A 13,970-nucleotide genomic window follows, 5' to 3' on the forward strand; every position below is an offset into this window, starting at 1 on the left:
TGTCAGCCAGGTCGGTGAACGACCTGGGCAACTAAAGGCAGGCTCGCAAGCTCCAGTGTTTGATTGGAAGCTGAGAAAATGCACATTTGTGCAGAACTCCAGACGGCTGTAAGAACACCCTTTGGTGCACTGGTGTCATCTTCAGAGCAGTAGGCTCTTGTCCTCCAACTGGCAGCATCTGGGGAAGACTAATAATCAAAACATGGGACAGTATCATATTTATTGCCTGATTAAAACTAACAGTGTCAACATATATCTAGCCCAAGGTCCAGTGGGCTTCAACAGCTGCCGTGGGAACTACAGGTTGTGGACTACATGCTGCAGCACGCTGGGAGAACATCCTGATTCCTGCCAGGATGTACCTTCTGCCCTGCCAGCCAGAAGAATCAGCACTGACTGAAGCTGGGAGCTCGAGGCCGGCAAGCAGAGAGGAGGTTATCGGACAGTCATCGTGTGTTTCTTTACAGAATAAAACCTTGTTCCCGGTGTTTTGTCTGAGTGAGTCTGGTCTGAGGGCAATACAGGCTGACACACAGCGCAGAGCACATGGAGGCCCAGTTTCCCAAAGTTGTGTAAAAAGTCACAAAGCAGACTTTCCCTCTCTGGAACAACCTCATACTGGGAATAAGTCGAGGGCTAGATATACACGGACTAGAAAAAAAATATGTCTTTAAAAGGGGCAGATTGTCAAAAGCACACTCAGTGAAAGTGGGACCATCTGCTATAAATTAACTGATATAACCTAAAAAGAACAGGAGTACTTGTGGCACCTTAGAGACTTAAAAATTTATTAGAGCATAAGCTTTCGTGGGCTACAGCCCACTTCATCAGATGCACGGAATGGAACATATAATAAGAAGATATTTATATACATACATGTAACCATGTCACCTTTAGTAACCTGGGAAAAGGTCTGTCTTCCAATCAATATCTGCAGGATGGGAGGTGGCTACACCAGGTGTAGTGATGTGTACAGTACATCTTCAATCAGTGCTGCATACAGTACGTGTGTTAAGCACTATCACAATCAGTTTTAGGCCATAGCCTATAATGTTAGTATTGGGAAAGGTCCTATTTTCAATCCAGGATTAGCAGTTGCTAAATTGTGTTGTTTTTAAAACCTGGATCAGGAAAAGCCACTTGTTCAATTTTGTCAGTGGCACGAGGAGCAACTCAGCTATGGGGTCTGTGACACTGCAGACTTTTGTTATTTAACTAAGATGACATCACAGCAAATCCTTACATGTTCCTGTCGTGAGGCAGAGCGGCCTCTCTCCGAGCTTGATGGGGAGGAACCGTCCCAAGACCCCCCAGTGGGTAGAGCCAAGCCAGCCCCACCCCCGAGCTGGAAGCAACTTTTATAATATGTTACGCTGATGCCACTATGTCTAATGCATATTCAGAAGGGGTGGCAGCCTACTCTTTTTGATTACATAATTATTTTGCTGTGGGGTCCATTAAAATCATAACAGATTGGGGGGGGCTAGAAACCCTTTTCTCTACTAGGTTTGTTTATAGGCAGCTGAAAGGAAAAATTCACCTGCTTTGCACAGAACATGTACTGAAACCTAAAGATGCCTCCTGCCCGCTTCACTATCCAAACCCTATGGGCTTTTCCAAGTTCATAAGAACATAAGTGCGGCCATACTGGGTCAGACCAAAGGTCCATCCAGCCCAGTATCCTGTCTACCGACAGTGGCCAATGCCAGGTGCCCCAGAGGGAGTGAACCTAGCAGGTAATGATCAAGTGATCTCTCTCCTGCCATCCATCTCCACCCTCTGACAAACAGAAGCTAGGGACACCATTCCTTACCCATCCTGGCTAATAGCCATTAATGGACTTAGCCTCCATGAATTTATCCAGTTCTCTTTCAAACCCTGTTATAGTCCTGGCCTTCACAACTTCCTCAGGCAAGGAGTTCCACAGGTTGACTGTGCGCTTTGTGAAGAAGAACTTCCTTTTATTTGTTTTAAACCTGCTGCCCATTAATTTCATTTGGTGGCCCCTAGTTCTTATATTATGGGAACAAGTAAATAACTTTTCCTTATTCACTTTCTTACACCACTCATGATTTTATAGACAGTCGCTAGCGTCTCCGAGGCCAGCGGGGAGACGTCCAAACCGGGGGGATTTTCCGGCTAGAGACTCGCTCCAGGGAATGGGGCCGGGGCTGGAATAAACCCCTCGTTTCACACGGCACCTGTCGTGGCTCCCCTGGTTCCTGCTCTGCTGGGTCTGTCACAGCTGGTCTCAGGGGTCAATGGGGGGGGGGTTGCCATGGGGCTGAGCAGGCTGCGGGCTCTGGACCCTGCCCCCGGCCAGTGTTTAACCCTGTTCAGTGTGGGGCAGAGGCTGGGGCGTGTTCGCACCTTGGGCCCTTTATTTCGTCTCCATGAACACAACAGGGCGCAGAGGGATTTAGCCCCTGGCACTTCTGGGCCCCGTATGGCGGATGTTCGGGGGGAACCGGATGGGGGGAGCCAGGAGTTTGAGGGAAGTAGGTCAGGGGGTGTCAGGAAAGGGGCTGAGGGGAGAGGAGCCAGGATGGAGTTTGAGAGCAGGCAGGCTCCCCTCCTCAGAAGATCAGAGCTGGGGGGCAGGATTTTTGGGGGGGTTGAGGAGTGAGGGGGGAGCTAGTGCCCCCCAAGTTCCCCCTAGGCCCCCATTTCTACCCCCAGCAGCCTCCCCTTTCACTGCCCCCTGCTCAGTCCCCCCCCCCAGCTCCAGCCCCCTCAGCTTCAGGGTCCCCCATTTTTTCTGTCCCCTCAGTTGCCCCCCACACATTCCCCCAACCCCACATTCCATGCCCCATAATGCTCCCAACCTCACAGTCACCCCTCTCTGCCCCTATAGACAGTCCGGGGGGTCAGGATTGTTCCCCACCCCGAGGCTGAGGCGACAGCCATCTTAGCCAGGGGGCAGCCTGGCCACCCTGCGAGGGCTGCAGGGGGTGACGGGGCAGCCATGTTAACTGAGGGCAGCCGGGGTCCCTTCCCTTGGGGAGCAATGGGAGATGGCAGCCATGGCTAGTGGGGGGCTGTGAGAGGGGACAGGACAGAGATGCTGAAGGGTGGGGGGGAAGGGGCCAGTGGTCTGTGAGGGGACATGGGCCAGGGGGCACAATGCAAGGAGGAGGGGTATGGGGTGACATAGGCTAAGCTGGGAGACTCGGGGAGTCAGGCCGGGGGGGGAGGGGACAGGGCAGGGGGAATGACCCTGCTTTGCAATGAATCTGCTGCTCGTCTCCCTCCTGCTCCCGGGCCAGGGGCAAAGGCTCCCGGGGGTCTGGTGAGCAGGGGGTCGGGGTCCTGGGACGAGGGGGCTGATTGAAGGAGGCTCATTGGGACCCATCAGCGGGGAACCTGAAGCACCTTTAATGCAGCCCCGGCCTGGCCCAGCGCTGTGGGGGGGGAGTGATCCCAAGATGGTGACACAAGGAGTCCGGGCCCCAGCTCCACTAGGGACTCTAACCACTAGTCCCCACTCCCCTGCCAGAGCCCAGAACTGAGTCAAACCTTTCTGACCCCCAGCTTCCTCCTGCCCTCTAGCCAATGGCGTATAAACAAAGCCTGTGTCACATCCCTCTCTAGGGGCCTGGGCCCATAACCACTGACAGTGTCTCCTCCAGCTCGGGGCAGGGTCTCTGCAGGGGCATTAGAAGGTCCCTGGGTCTCTCCCAGCTGGGGGCACGGGATGGAATTTCTCTTGCTCCAGTTTTCCCATGAACCTGGTTTATTTAATTTACATGCTGAGAAAAGACCCTTTGAACCAGGCGTTACAGTGTAAAGCCATCCTCCCTGCTCAGTTATGGTGCAAGGGGCAGCAAACCCAGGTGTTCCCCATTGTGCCCGCTCCTCACACGGTGCCAGGGCAGGTGTTGTGCACGTGGGCAGGTTTGCAGGCTGAGCGGGAAGGCTGCAGAGTCAAACCCTCCAGCACCGGGAAATGCCACAGTTACAGTTTCCTGAACAACCTAAACTCTGCACCCTCATGCACAAGCATTATGACGCCAGCCTTTAATTGCATGATCACGTATTAATTTTACCTACATGGGTCACCAGTGAGGTTTGATCCCAGAATATAAGAAAGGACAGGATGGGAGGGGAGAATCTGCATGGAAATCGTGGTCAGGCAAAGATTAAAGACTAGACCCTTTGGTCTCCTGGCTCCCAGCCTGTTGCACCTTCCCCAAGGCTGCAGGATAAATTGAGGGTGACCTGTGCCCGCTCCCCACAGACACGAACAAGCTGCGAGCTGCATGATGATTGACCAGCTGAAGGTCTCTTTGTTTTGCAGTGGCTGCTGCTTACTTTAGCTGCATTAGATTTCGCCTGCAGATTAGAGACAAGGTGTGATGGATGTAGGAAGAAATGAGACATCATCAACTTCCTCTAGCTGCAGCCACCAGCTGAGTTCCTTATTTGGGGCTTGGTGGAGCTGGGCACCAGGGTGTTGGTGACAGCGCTGAGGGGCCCCCTCACTGCCCCATCATGGTATCTGCTCTCACTGTCCTCTTCATCGGTGAGTATTGGAGACAGCCAGGGCATGTGCCTGTAAGGGAGGATCTGAGACCAGGCCATGTGCCCTTGGGGGGAATCTGAGACCAGAGTGTAGGATCCAGTCACTCTGGGATCTGGTCCCTAACAAGCCATCTCCTCTCTAGGCTGCTGGCTGGCCGGGCAGAGCGAAGTGTCCAGAGGTGAGTATCTGTGCTGCTCAACGCTAAGTGTTAAGGATGGGGGTGGGAGGTGGAGGGGAAAAGAGCAGCTGAGACCTGAACCTTCCCCCAAAACTCAGTCAGGGTTGACTCTGGATTGACCCCAGCGGGCTGAGATCAGAACCCAGCCCTGCCCTCAGTGCAGTCAGGAGTGACTTCGGATTGACCCTGGGGGCTGAGATCAGAACCCAGCTCACAGGTTCCCTGTAGATCAGGGGTCTCAAACTGCAGGCCGCCAGCTCCCCGTGGCACCCCCCCCCCCCCAGCATTTCAGGGAAGGGGTTGGAATGGGGACAGGGAAGGGGTGGGAAGAGGCGGGGCAGGGGCAGGGCCTCATGGATGGGGTGGAGTGGGGGCGGGGCCAGGGCAGCAGGTGTGGGGTCAGAGGTGCCGCCCTCGGGCCAATGTACTAGTCCTCATGTGGCCCCCATGGTCATTTGAGTTTGAGACCCCTGCTGTAGATGCAGTGAGGTATCTGTTATCCCTGGCGCTGTCCCTGGAGCTGGGCACTGAGGACAGGTTACAGACACATGGGGAGGGGTTTGTGTCTCCCTATCTCACTCCTGTTTGTGTGTGAACGCAGAGCTCCCTGCACCCAGACCCTCCATCTCCGTCAGCCCCAGCGGGGTGATAGTCCCAGGGGCAGCCGTCACCATCCGCTGTCAGTGCCGGAGCGAGGCCAGGAGGTTATTTCTGTATAAAGGTGAAATCCAAATCCAGGAGCTGGACGTTGCTGGGGACGGGGGTGAATTCACCATCCCCAGCGCCAGACAGGAAGACGCAGGGTTCTACAGCTGTAGATCTCACTCCAGATCGGAGCCGGATCCCCGTGATTACGTGCAGATTGTTGTAGCAGGTGAGGGGCCCGGGGAGCGGGGACAGAGTCACAGGGGGGTTCCCAGCTGCTGTAGATTCAGGGCTGACACAGGGGGGGAATCCCTGACCCCAGGGGTCCTTGGGGTGTCACTTACTTCCCCGTGCTTCCATTTCCCCTTGTATGAATCATCCTCCCTGCACCTTGTGTCTGGTTAGAGAGTTGGGGTTGGCTTTAGGGTGGGGGCTTTTTCTCATTGTGCCTGTGCAGCTCCCAGCACCTCTGATTCCCAGGCCTCCCCAGCTCTAACCACTAGACGCCACTCCCTTCCCAGAGCCAGGGATAGAACCCAGGCGTCCTGGCTCCTAGGCTGGTGGGGATCATTAAGTGGATAGACTGGTACAGAGGGTGCTCTGGATTTAGGTCCTCAGGCAGTTTCGGACATAGCTTCCAGGAATCTCTGGGATCTCGAAGAGATGCCTCTGGCTGGGTTTTCTCCCAGGGGCCCCAAGTCTGGGACCGTGCAGCGAGGACGGGGCGCAGTGACTGTGTCGGGGTCTGTCTCACAGCCAGTCTCCTTCTCACTGCAGAGCTCAGCTACCCCAAACCCTCCATCTCCCTGAGCCCCCTCTGGGGAGTCGCCCTGGGGCGAACTGTGACCATCCGGTGTGAGTGTCGATGCCAAAAAGTGACGTTCCTCATGTATAAACTTGGAAACCCGGACGTACGGTGCTGGGCAGAGACTTCTGGGGATGTGGCTGAGTTTACCATCCACAACGTGAGCCGGAGACACACAGGGAGCTACAGCTGCCAATATAGCACCAAATCGGACCTCTCTGTCTGGTCGCATCCCAGCAACCCCGTGGAGCTGATAGTAGCAGGTGAGGGGCCCGGCTCAGTATCTCCGCTCTGTGACAGGCTTCCCAGGGTAGGTCTATGGAACCGCTGGACCCTCTGTCCCACCAACCTGGGGTATCCCTCGCAACTGTGATGCTGATGTCAAACCTCTGGCAGGTCCTGCACTTACCCAGCCATCCACAGCCAGGGACACACCCATAGGAGTTACATGAATGATCTCCCAGCCTCTCACAAACCATTAATAGGGTTGCGCCAGCAAAGCCCCTCCCAGATCCCCAGCCTGGTACCATCCTGCACTGATCAGAAGCCTGGCCAGTGTCAGTTCATTACCCAGTCCGGCCCTCCCTCGATGGTGAGAGGACACACACCAGCCTTTGTAACCTGAGCTGAGATTTCTCAGGCACTTCAACCAAAACAAACTGTTTGAGATCAAATAGAAAAGAGATTTATTAACTCCAGAGAGATGGAGTTGAAGTGATTATAACTAGCAAGTGTAGAGATCAGAGTCAGTTACTTAAGAAACAAAAATAAACTGGCAGTCTGAGTTCTACAAACTAGCCAGGATTTGAATCAAGCAGCGTCTCCCCCTGGTAGCTGGTACCCACAGGTCACAGATCTTCAGTACACAGACGGAAACTGCCTTCCGGCCGGGACCACCCTCCCCAGTTCAAAGTCTTTGTCCTCCAGACCATAGGTGCCAACTTCTCCTGGTGCTGGTGGATGCTCGACCCCCCCGCCCCTGCTCCGCCCCCATTTCAACCCCTTCCCCAAAGTTCCCGCCCCAACTCCGCCCCCTCCCTGCACCTATTGGAGTCCCTCCCCAAATTCCCTTCCGGCCTCTTCCCCTGAGTGCACCGCGTTCCTGCTCCTCCCCCTCCCTCCCACAGCTTGTTACGCTGTGAAACAGCTGTTTTGCGGCAGCAAGCACTGGGAGTAGAAGCAGGGACACGGTGTGCTCAGGGGAGGAGGCGGAGGTGAGGTGAGCTGGGGGGGCAAGGAACTGCCAGTGGGTGCAGAGCACCCACCAGTTTTTCCCCGTGGGTCCGTGAGCACCCACAGAGCCAGCATCTATGCTCCAGACATGTTTCCAGGTGTTGAGTTGTGGGGGGAGAGAAGCCAAGGGACGCTGTCACTTCCCCTCTTTATAGCTTCTTCCAGTTTACTGGGAAGATCTTTGCCTAGAGGTGGGTCCAGCAGTCTCCATCGTCTAGATGCTCTCGCTTCGATGGTCCTTGAGAGAGTGGATTTCCTTCGGTGTGGGTCCTCAACCACAGCCCCACACCCAGCCAGACCCTCAGGGGGTGTCTTCCCCAATGGGATGCTCAGAGCCGGCTCTGCCCTGAGCTCTAGGCCCAGCAGAGGGGACACCTGGCTGAGGAGTGGGGACAATCACTGGGGGGTTCCCAGCCAGGGTGGGAGCAGCAGCCGCTGGAGGTTCAGGGCCAAGGGAGGGAGGATCCCTGCTCCCAGGGGGAGCTACAGAGCAGGGGCCTTTCCCAGGGGGATGTTCCCTCAGCTGCTCCCACTCTGGGGATGCACAGAGGAGTCGGGGCCCAGGGGCTGCCCAGACAGCACCGGCCCCAGCGCTGAATTCACCCCCCACCAGCGCAGACAATTGAACCCATAACAAACGCCAGGTCATGGGGCGAGCGGCCCAATCGCTGAGTCACCGTTTCAGCCCCTTCCCACCCGGGCCTGGGTGCTGGTTCCGTCCCTCTCCCCATCCCAGGTGTTGTGGAAAACGAGTCACACCATCTGTTTGGTTCAAACAGTCTGAGGTCCTTTTACTGAATGCAAGCATGCAGGGAGAAGGAGACAGAGATGGTCACACGCAGGTGCCACCCTGGTCTTTCTCTGCCCTGCCCCTATAATGCCAGACTTATATAGGTCCAAATTCAAGCCAAATGATACATTTCCTTACCACTCAAGCATTATTAATAAAGCCTTATAAGGAATTAATGGAAGAACAGTTTCATAACTAGCACAGTGCTGAAGCACGTGCTGACCCTGTTATTATCAAGATCTTATAAAGATCTGCGGTTTGCTGTGGCAGTGTTTTGACTAGGGACTTTTGCAGGTTGGAGGGTGCATATAATGGACAGCTAGGGATTCTTCCGGAGGCCCTTTTGGTTCTTTTCTAGTTAGAGATTGGCCTAGTCCATTATCTGGGTCAAGTGCCACAGCCTAGCATACGTAAATGCTTTAGCTTAAGGATACAGGCCTGTAGGCTTCTTGAGTTACAGCTCTTGCATATGTTGCATATAGTGCATAGATTTTGCCGCAGAATGGGATGGGGTCAGTTTCAACAGCAAGGTTAACAGCAATTTCCCCCACACAGCCAACGCTCATTTTAATCCCACAGAGGGAACTGACCCAGCCAGGTCCCGGTAGCTGGATCCCCCCATGACGGAGCCGGAGGGAGAAGGTGGGCGGGAGAAATGGAATAATTCACCCCCCGGGGAACAGAGCTCTTGGCTCAGATGCCCATGGGGCCATTCGGGCCGTTTGGAGGGGGACAGTCCCTGCAGACAGAACTGATGGGTTCAGGTCTTCTACACAGAGGATGGTGGAATGATCCATGGGAACCTACGGCTACTGGTCTGTGGGAAGGTAGGGTGGTGGACAGATGGGAGCGTGTCTGATGAGGGATAGAAAGATGGACTAAGACCTTGTCTACATGAAAACTGGACCCGAAATGATTAATCCAATGTGGTTCATAGATTCATAGATACTAAGGTCAGAAGGGACCATTCTGATCATCTAGTCCGACCTCCTGCACAGCGCAGGCCACAGAATCTCACCCACCCACTCCTATGAAAAACCTCACCCATATCTGAGCTATTGAAGTCCTTAAATCATGGTTTAAAGACTTCAAGGAGCAGAGAAGCCTCCCTCAAGTCAACCATACCCCATGCTACAGAGGAAGGCGAAAAACCTCCAGGGCCTCTCCAATCTGCCCTGGAGGAAAATTCCTTCCCGACCCCAAATATGGCGATCAGCTAAACCCTGAGCATATGGGCAAGATTCACCAGCCAGATACTACAGAAAATTCTTTCCTGGGTAACTCAGATCCCATCCATCTAATATCCCACCTCAGGGGATTAGTCCTATTTACCCTGAACATTTAAAGATCAATTACTTACCAAAATCCCATTATCCCATCATACCATCTCCTCCATAAACTTATCAAGTAGAATCTTAAAACCAGATAGATCTTTTGCCCCCACTGCTTCCCTTGGAAGGCTATTCCAAAACTTCACTCCTCTGATGGTTAAAAACCTTCCTCTGATTTCAAGTCTAAACTTCCTGGTGGCCAGTTTATACCCATTTGTTCTTGTGTCCACATTGGTGCTGAGCTGAAATAATTCCTCTCCCTCTCCTGTATTTATCCCTCTGATATATTTATAGAGAGCAACCCCCGCTGGTGATCTCAGAGCAAGTCTGAGCTCTTGGAATTCACGCCCCCTGGTTTGATACAGCCCGGTTTGGCAGACAAGTTCCCCTTTAGCTCTATAGGGCTGGTTCTATTCCTGCAGGGGGAACTGACCCGACTTGGCCAGGAACGGCGCCGGCTCCAACCCACCCAGGTGGCGCAAGTCCGGGTACCGGGGCTTAAGGCAGGAAATCACCATCAGCCCCCCCAGAAACAGGTTTATGCTGCCCAAGGAGCCACTGCTGTGGGAAGCCACGAAGGGCTGGCTGGGTGGGACGGGGCAGATCCCCATAGCAAATGTCCCATCTGGGCTGAGACCCCCCCTGGACTAATTTCATATGCTTGGGGAGAGGGTTCACTGGGCAGCTGCCAGATTGGCTTGGTGGGGGCAGGGCCTGGAAGAGCTTCCCATCAATGCACAGTCCCACCCCGGAGCCCCACAGACTGGGGTGCTGTGCTGCCCTCTGGCACCATAAAGCCACCCAGGTGGGGCACAGCTCGATGTGTATCCCCCTGGGAAAACAGGGATGAAGAGCCGGGGATCATGCTCCCATGTATCCGGTTTGTCTGTCTGCGACTGCAGACAGGCTGGGGGAACGGCTCAGAAGCAGGGCTCCATCTTTGCAGTTCAGACTTGAACCCACCAATTCAGAGTGACACATTGTTGACTCTGGAACCTAACAGTGGCTGTTGCGAAGACAGCACCGTTACATCTACCACTGCTGATTGCTTCAGAGCAGTGTGGTTCTCCCAATGATCTCAAAGCACAAGGGTGTTTGCATTTTGGTGATTAGACAGTTGGCAACCATATCTGGGGGCAGCTGGGGCCATCAGTGGTCACTAGGGGTGCCCTGTGAAGCAGCCAGGGGCAGCCAGCATGGGGGACAGGATACCAGGCTAGATGGGCCCATTGGCCAGAGCTGGTATGGCCAAGCCTGGCTACTGCCATGGTACTGGGGATGGGTGAGGGACGAAGGCTGGAAATGTCAGACAGACAGAGGCTGGAGGAGCCTGGGACCAATCGGCGCCAGTGTCTACCTAGAGCAGTCTCCAGTCACTGTAGATGGATGGATATAGAGGGGTGTCTGTGGGGGACGGGGTGGAGGGTATAGATGGACACAGGCAAGAGCAGCAGAAGCAACCTAAAAGTGTGGGAGGGGCACAAGTATTCGAACCGTGGCCCCACCCAACAGAGTCGCACTGCCCCTGACGCCCCGCCCATGTGCCGCCCCTTTCCCTAAGATCCTGCCCCAACATCACCTCTTCCCCAAGTACCCCTTTCTTTGCCACCTCTTCCCACCAAGACCCTGCCCCCCACTCACTCCTCTCTGCCCCCTCCCACCCACCCTTACTGCTGGTAAAAGATGGGAGCACATGGCCCCCCTGTTCCAGTGCCCCTGGAGAGAGGGGTGTGGGTGCCAATAGATTAGATTAGATAGATGGGGAGGATGGACATATGGGGCTGTGGTAGTTTTCTTTTGTGGGGGGGCAGAAAGGGGGTGGGGGCCCCTGTTCATCCGCCTGGATGGTGACCCCCGACCCCACCCCCTTGAGCAGCTGCTGACGCCCCCCCTCCCCTTTTGTCACCCCCAGATTACAGCCGGGACAACATTGTCCGTCTGGCTCTGGGCGCCGGGATCCTGCTGGCCCTGGCGCTGATCTTGGCCGAGGCTGCCCATGGATGGAGGAGGGGCAGACGCTAGGTGAGTTGACCCCCCCCCACATGATTCCCCCCAGTCCAGCCTGATTGCCCCAGCATGGGGGAAGGGCAGCGGGGTCACTGTCACCCAGAGAGACATGATGCCACGTCATCAGGACGGAGCCAGAAGGACCAGTGCAGCCGAACCCATCTGAGCCGGCCCCGCTGAGCAGCCCTCAGGGCGTCCAGATGGACCCGGATCAGCGTGGGGCTGGGGGAGGGGCTGCACCAGGGCCTCTGTCTGGGGGTGGCGGAAATGGCTAACAGCAGCGGGATGGGGAGCCCATGCCACAGGGCACTCTAGGGGAGAGCTCCAGGCCCTACAAGGCAGCTGGGGCTGTCAGGACACAGGGTGCTCTAGGGGCCATGGCTTGTGGACAGCACCCCCCGTGCCCAGGGCCTCCAGGACATGCTCCGACACAGCCACACCGGTGAAGATGTGGGATCGTCCCGCCAGCCTGAGCCGCCCGGGGGTCATTCGCACGGTTGTGGCTGTGGAGCCTGCAAAGCGGCCCGGCTGCAAGCTCACATGTAAAACCCACAGGCAAGTTCCCCAGCTGTGCCAAGGCCCCGGAGAACCAGGGGAAATTGGGGACGGTGCTGAATGTTGTAACCCGGGCGAAGGAACCAGCCACAGACACTGGGTTGGTCTGACCCGAAAAGCCCCCTGGCTACAGCCTCACGACTGTCAACATCGTGCTAGGGGAAAGAAGAAGCTGGAACCAGGAGTCAATAGCCCCACATTGGCGGGAGGGACTTTGGGCCTATTTGGGGGGCAAAATAATGAGGGGACGGGACTAGGCTGCACATTTTCCCCCTCGATGGGTTCGTTAAAAAGTGACGTTGGTAAAAACCTGATGATGGGCCCAACTCTCTCTCTCCTCCCCCATCCCACCTTGCAGCCCGGCTCAGCTTCTCTCATCTTCATCTTCCCCCAGCTCATCTCTGGACCCCCCAGCGCTGCAGCCCGACTTGACTCGTCTAAAGGACTTTCTCCCGGAGAGGCCGGAGCCAGCCAGCCTGACTCTTGTTTAAGGACTTTTGTTTTCCCCTCTGCGAGCTGGAAGTTGTCCCATTGCCGTGACCTGCAGCCCCCAGCCCGTCCACGGGGACAGCTGATTAGCAGCGCCCCGAAGGCCCTGGAGATCCTGTTCCCTTCCCTGGTTGTGCTGTTTTCCTCCCCACTGTGTCTTTTCTCCTCTCCTAGCTCACTCTCCTGGCTTTCCATCGGGTGCTGCAGTCGGGTGTATGGCACCAATCCCACCTGCCCTGCCTAAGGAGAACGGACTCAATGCGGGGCCGGTCCTACCCAGATTGTCACCATCCAGGGTCTGAGCAGCAGGGATCAGGCTCACCTTGCAGCCAAAGCACTCGCTTGTCACTAACCCAAGTCCAGTGTCCAACACCATCCCCAGAAGCCGTATTTCACCCCCATTTCCATCCTGTCTCTCCCCCACCACCTGTCTCTCCGTTTGCTAACGTAAGGGGACTGTTGGCCCCTCACTGACGCTTAGTGGGTTTTTAGGCCCTCTCGCAGTACTAAAGAAAGGTACTGAGCTAAGATTTCCCAAACACTTCAACCAAAACACAGTGGTTTAGGTCAAATATAGAACAGATTTATTAACCCCAGAAGGAGAGATTTTAAGTGGCTATAAGAAGCGGGTGCAGAGATGTTACTTAAGAAATAAAGATATATTCACAATCTAAGTTCTACAAATGAAACAGGATTCAAATCAGGCAGCATCTCTCCCTGACAGATAGTACAAGCCAGTTACAGATCCTCAATACAACAGACTGGACTCCAATTCAGCCTGGGGCCACCCTTCCCCAGTTCCAACTCTTTGTCCTCCAGGTGCAGGGAAGAGAAGCCAAGGGATGATGTCATTTCCCCTCTTTTATATTTTCTGCCAGCTTGCTGGAAAGATCTTTGATGTGCCCCGGGGATCAGGCAGTCCCCATGAGTCAAGCAGTCTCCACTGGACACAGTCTCTGGGATAGTGGATTTTCCTCGGTGGGTGTGGATGAGCCCTTGACACTGGCTGGCTGGTCCTCTGTTGCAGTTGAAAGATTTGCTGTGGGCATCTCCCAGTCTCACAACACATTTCAGTAGCACACCCAGCAATGCTTCATCCCTTCCCATACCAGGATAGCACATACAATCCAACAAGATACTCATCTTTAACAGATCAAGACTTTTAAAATGATGCTTCACAAGGCAAACCTTGTACCCAATCTGTCATAATTCCATCATAGTGGTGAATATGGGGGCTCCAGGGTGCTATCTTGAGGTACAGACTGTCACACTGTGGTATCAACGCAGCGTGGCCAGGGCCTGGGCAGGAGACCTGGGAGATGTGAGGAACAGACTGTGAACTTCTATTCCCATGCAGAGGTGGCTGTTTGTGGTGTCCCTGTGCCCGCAGGGCGGGGTAACTAGTTTCCTTTCAC

General features: G+C 55.0%; 1 protein-coding gene across 1 annotated transcript; it reads left to right on the top strand.

Annotated features, from left to right (window-relative positions):
- Positions 1-4,385: 4,385 nt before the first annotated feature.
- Positions 4,386-13,206, top strand: LOC119847444 (leukocyte immunoglobulin-like receptor subfamily A member 6). Its single transcript, XM_043501235.1, has 7 exons — positions 4,386-4,522; positions 4,665-4,700; positions 5,302-5,574; positions 6,123-6,413; positions 9,927-10,040; positions 11,417-11,526; positions 12,461-13,206. Exons 1-5 carry the CDS (start codon positions 4,492-4,494, stop codon positions 10,004-10,006), a joined length of 711 nt encoding a protein of 236 aa, XP_043357170.1. The 5' UTR covers positions 4,386-4,491; the 3' UTR covers positions 10,007-10,040; positions 11,417-11,526; positions 12,461-13,206.
- The last annotated feature ends 764 nt before the right edge of the window (positions 13,207-13,970 follow it).

This window comes from Dermochelys coriacea, chromosome 23, assembly GCF_009764565.3.
Source record: "Dermochelys coriacea isolate rDerCor1 chromosome 23, rDerCor1.pri.v4, whole genome shotgun sequence".
Taxonomy (NCBI): domain Eukaryota; kingdom Metazoa; phylum Chordata; order Testudines; family Dermochelyidae; genus Dermochelys; species Dermochelys coriacea.